Source organism: Nanorana parkeri, unplaced genomic scaffold, assembly GCF_000935625.1.
Source record: "Nanorana parkeri isolate BGI_ZX_2015 unplaced genomic scaffold, ASM93562v1 scaffold2337, whole genome shotgun sequence".
NCBI classification, from domain to species: domain Eukaryota; kingdom Metazoa; phylum Chordata; class Amphibia; order Anura; family Dicroglossidae; genus Nanorana; species Nanorana parkeri.
The window spans coordinates 137,838-140,582 of record NW_017308605.1 but is presented as its reverse complement, the minus strand read 5'-3'; the positions used below and the strand labels follow the sequence as shown (position 1 = coordinate 140,582).

The window sequence follows — 2,745 nt, the reverse complement described above, 5'->3', positions numbered from 1 at the left end:
CCCCCCCCCCCTTGTGTATGTATATCGCCTTCACTGGTATTTGTATCCCGATTGTGGTCTCACTACATCTAATGTGACTTGTGTGTTCCAGGGGTCATCCACAATGCCAGCGTGACGTCCGTTAACCCAGAACGGGCCTCGGTCCATGTGGAGTGGAAGGAAGCCGATACATGTAAAGGGAAGGAGGTAAGTGTTCATCATAGTTAGTCTAGATGAAGAGGACCTGTCATGGAGGAGGTATATCGTTCTGAAATTGGAGGTGGGAATATAGACGGCGTTTGGTAGTTGGGTCGGGTCAATGTAGGATATGAAGCTGGTAAAATTATAGTCGCATGAATATTTCAGCACCATTAAATGTTCTTGGGATCACCTGAGGGCTTCTATTGCCTGCCGCACTCTACTGGGGTCACCTGAGGGCTTCTATTGCCTGCCGCGCTCTACTGGGGTCACCTGAGGGCTTCTATTTCCTGCCGCACTCTACTGGGGTCACCTGAGGGCTTCTATTGCCTGCTGTGCTCTACTGGGGTCACCTGAGGGCTTCTATTGCCTGCCGCGCTCTACTGGGGTCACCTGAGGGCTTCTATTGCCTGCTCCGCTCTACTGGGCTCCCCTGAACTAGGGAACCTCCATTGCCTGCTACAGTTTTCTGCGTTCACTTGAGAATTTCTGTTGCATACAATATCCTGCTCTGGTTACCTACAAGCTTCCAGTGGCTGCTATACACTGATGGGGTGATGTGAGTGCTTCTGTTGTCTGCTATATCCTTTTTGGGGGTCACCGGAGGGCTTTCATTGCCTGCTATACCCTGCTGGGGTCACCTGGGATTACAGTTTTTCATTCTGTAGGTGTCCTACATATGTGAAACATTCAATTGGGCTGCCAGTGGAGGGCTTTCTGGCAGCTGCAGGGTTAAACATTTTCACATATCTGATGTCCCCCCAGGGGGCACTTTTTTATGGGTTTATATATACCCCTTATCTCCCCCCCCATGCAGTCTGCATAGAAGGGATTTTCCAGCTCATCCAATAATTAATGTTCAACCATTTCCAGGACATGATCAGCTCTTGTGTCTCCGCAGCCATTTCTCTACAAGTCATCATGAACTTATTACATTGAGTTGCGGGAAGGTACAGGAATGGCTGTGGGTGCCAGTGCAGGCGCTGGGTTGCGGAGGGAATGTAGGCAATGCTTTCCTGAAATAACTGGAGGTAATCCAACACCTTCCCAGGCCGCTCTCCCTCAGGCAGGAACCATACGATTAGAGATTTACTAAGATTAGCTGCTGGGATGTGAGAATATCAGGCAGCCGTGCGGGGGCTGGACACACATACCGGGAACCTGCTGACATGAAGCGGTCACACTGCGCTTATTCTCAGTGATTACCCGCAATCTGAGCGGCCGGATCGATCTGCACATTCTGTCCTCTTCCTGCTGCTGGAGTTTAAAACCCAATATCAAGTCTTTTTTTTTATTTTATGACCATCAGGATGGAAAGAAAAGGTAAGTGAGCGTCAGATGAGAATTCATAATAAAAATAACCACTGCCTCAACAGGTTTCACTGAGTTCCCGGGTCTGTACATTTGTTGTGCCCATTATGAGGAGCTCCCACCATCCCTGTGCTGAGTTCCCGGGTCTGTCCCCCCGCTGTGCCCATTATGAGGAGCTCCCAGCATCCCTGTGCTGAGTTCCCGGGTCTGTCCCCCCGCTGTGCCCATTATGAGGAGCTCCCAGCATCCCTGTGCTGAGTTCCCGGGTCTGTCCCCCCGCTGTGCCCATTATGAGGAGCTCCCAGCATCCCTGTGCTGAGTTCCCGGGTCTGTACACCTGCTGTGCCCATTATGAGGTGTCTTCCCCCCCCCTTTCATCACTGTGCTAAGTTCCTGGGTCTGTACACCTGCTGTGCCCATAAGGTCCTGGGTTCGCAAGAAGTGGGTTGGATGATGCTAGGTGTCCTTCAAACCAGAATAGGAATGTGCTGGACTGTGGCAGAGGACTTGCATATACACGGGCTTTAACAGTCTATTGTGGTGCAGTTGAACCTCATTTACTGTATTGTGGTGTGTTTTGCGAATGTTCAGACTTTGTCTTCATCTCTCCTGCGTTTGGTCTGAGATCTGATTGTTCTCTGATTCTTACAGATCTTGTTTGCTGACATTGTGGCGGTGAATCCGGAACTGCTGGAATCTTCTTATGATCCCCCCTGTAAGGAGAATATGCCCCCACAGAGGAACATGTCCACACAGGTAAGAGCGGGATTGATGGTGTTTTGTTGTCAGCAGCTCTGTGACTGAACCGAGCCAAAGCCTGGACTGTGTGCATGGATGTGTGAAGGGTTTGGTTCCTGCCTGTGCACACAGCCGGGGAGGTTCCACCATTGTCCTGACTCCACAATATCCGTCATTACTAAAGATATAATAAAATACAAATATTTGTAAATTTTGTTTTTAATTTACTTTGATCGAAGTTTTAAAAAAAATATTGTTGGCAAAGTAAATTTTTTAAATATTCTTTTTAAATTGGCAGAGGGCAGGAGGATGGGGTGTACTTCATGACATTTCTCTGGATGTGTGTAGCACGCCCGGCGTCCATAACTGGTCAAAGTATCTCTAAGGTTCAACTTATTGGTATTGTGATGTTGAGGGGGTTCCGAGAGACCGGGAAAGTGAGTTATGGTGGAGGTAGTTGAGGTGGTTCCAAGAATAGCATGGGGATGGAGGTATGGCTGGTTAAAGAGAATGAAGCCG

General features: G+C 49.0%; 1 protein-coding gene across 1 annotated transcript in view; it reads left to right on the top strand.

The window, feature by feature from the left end:
* KIF2C (kinesin family member 2C) overlaps window positions 1–2,745 on the top strand; it is a 25,226-nt gene that overhangs the window by 1,549 nt on the left and 20,932 nt on the right. The window contains exons 2-3 of the mRNA XM_018573325.1: window positions 92–186; window positions 2,140–2,244. Of these exons, the coding sequence (XP_018428827.1) occupies window positions 92–186; window positions 2,140–2,244 (200 nt within the window). The remainder of the gene's footprint in view (window positions 1–91; window positions 187–2,139; window positions 2,245–2,745) is intronic.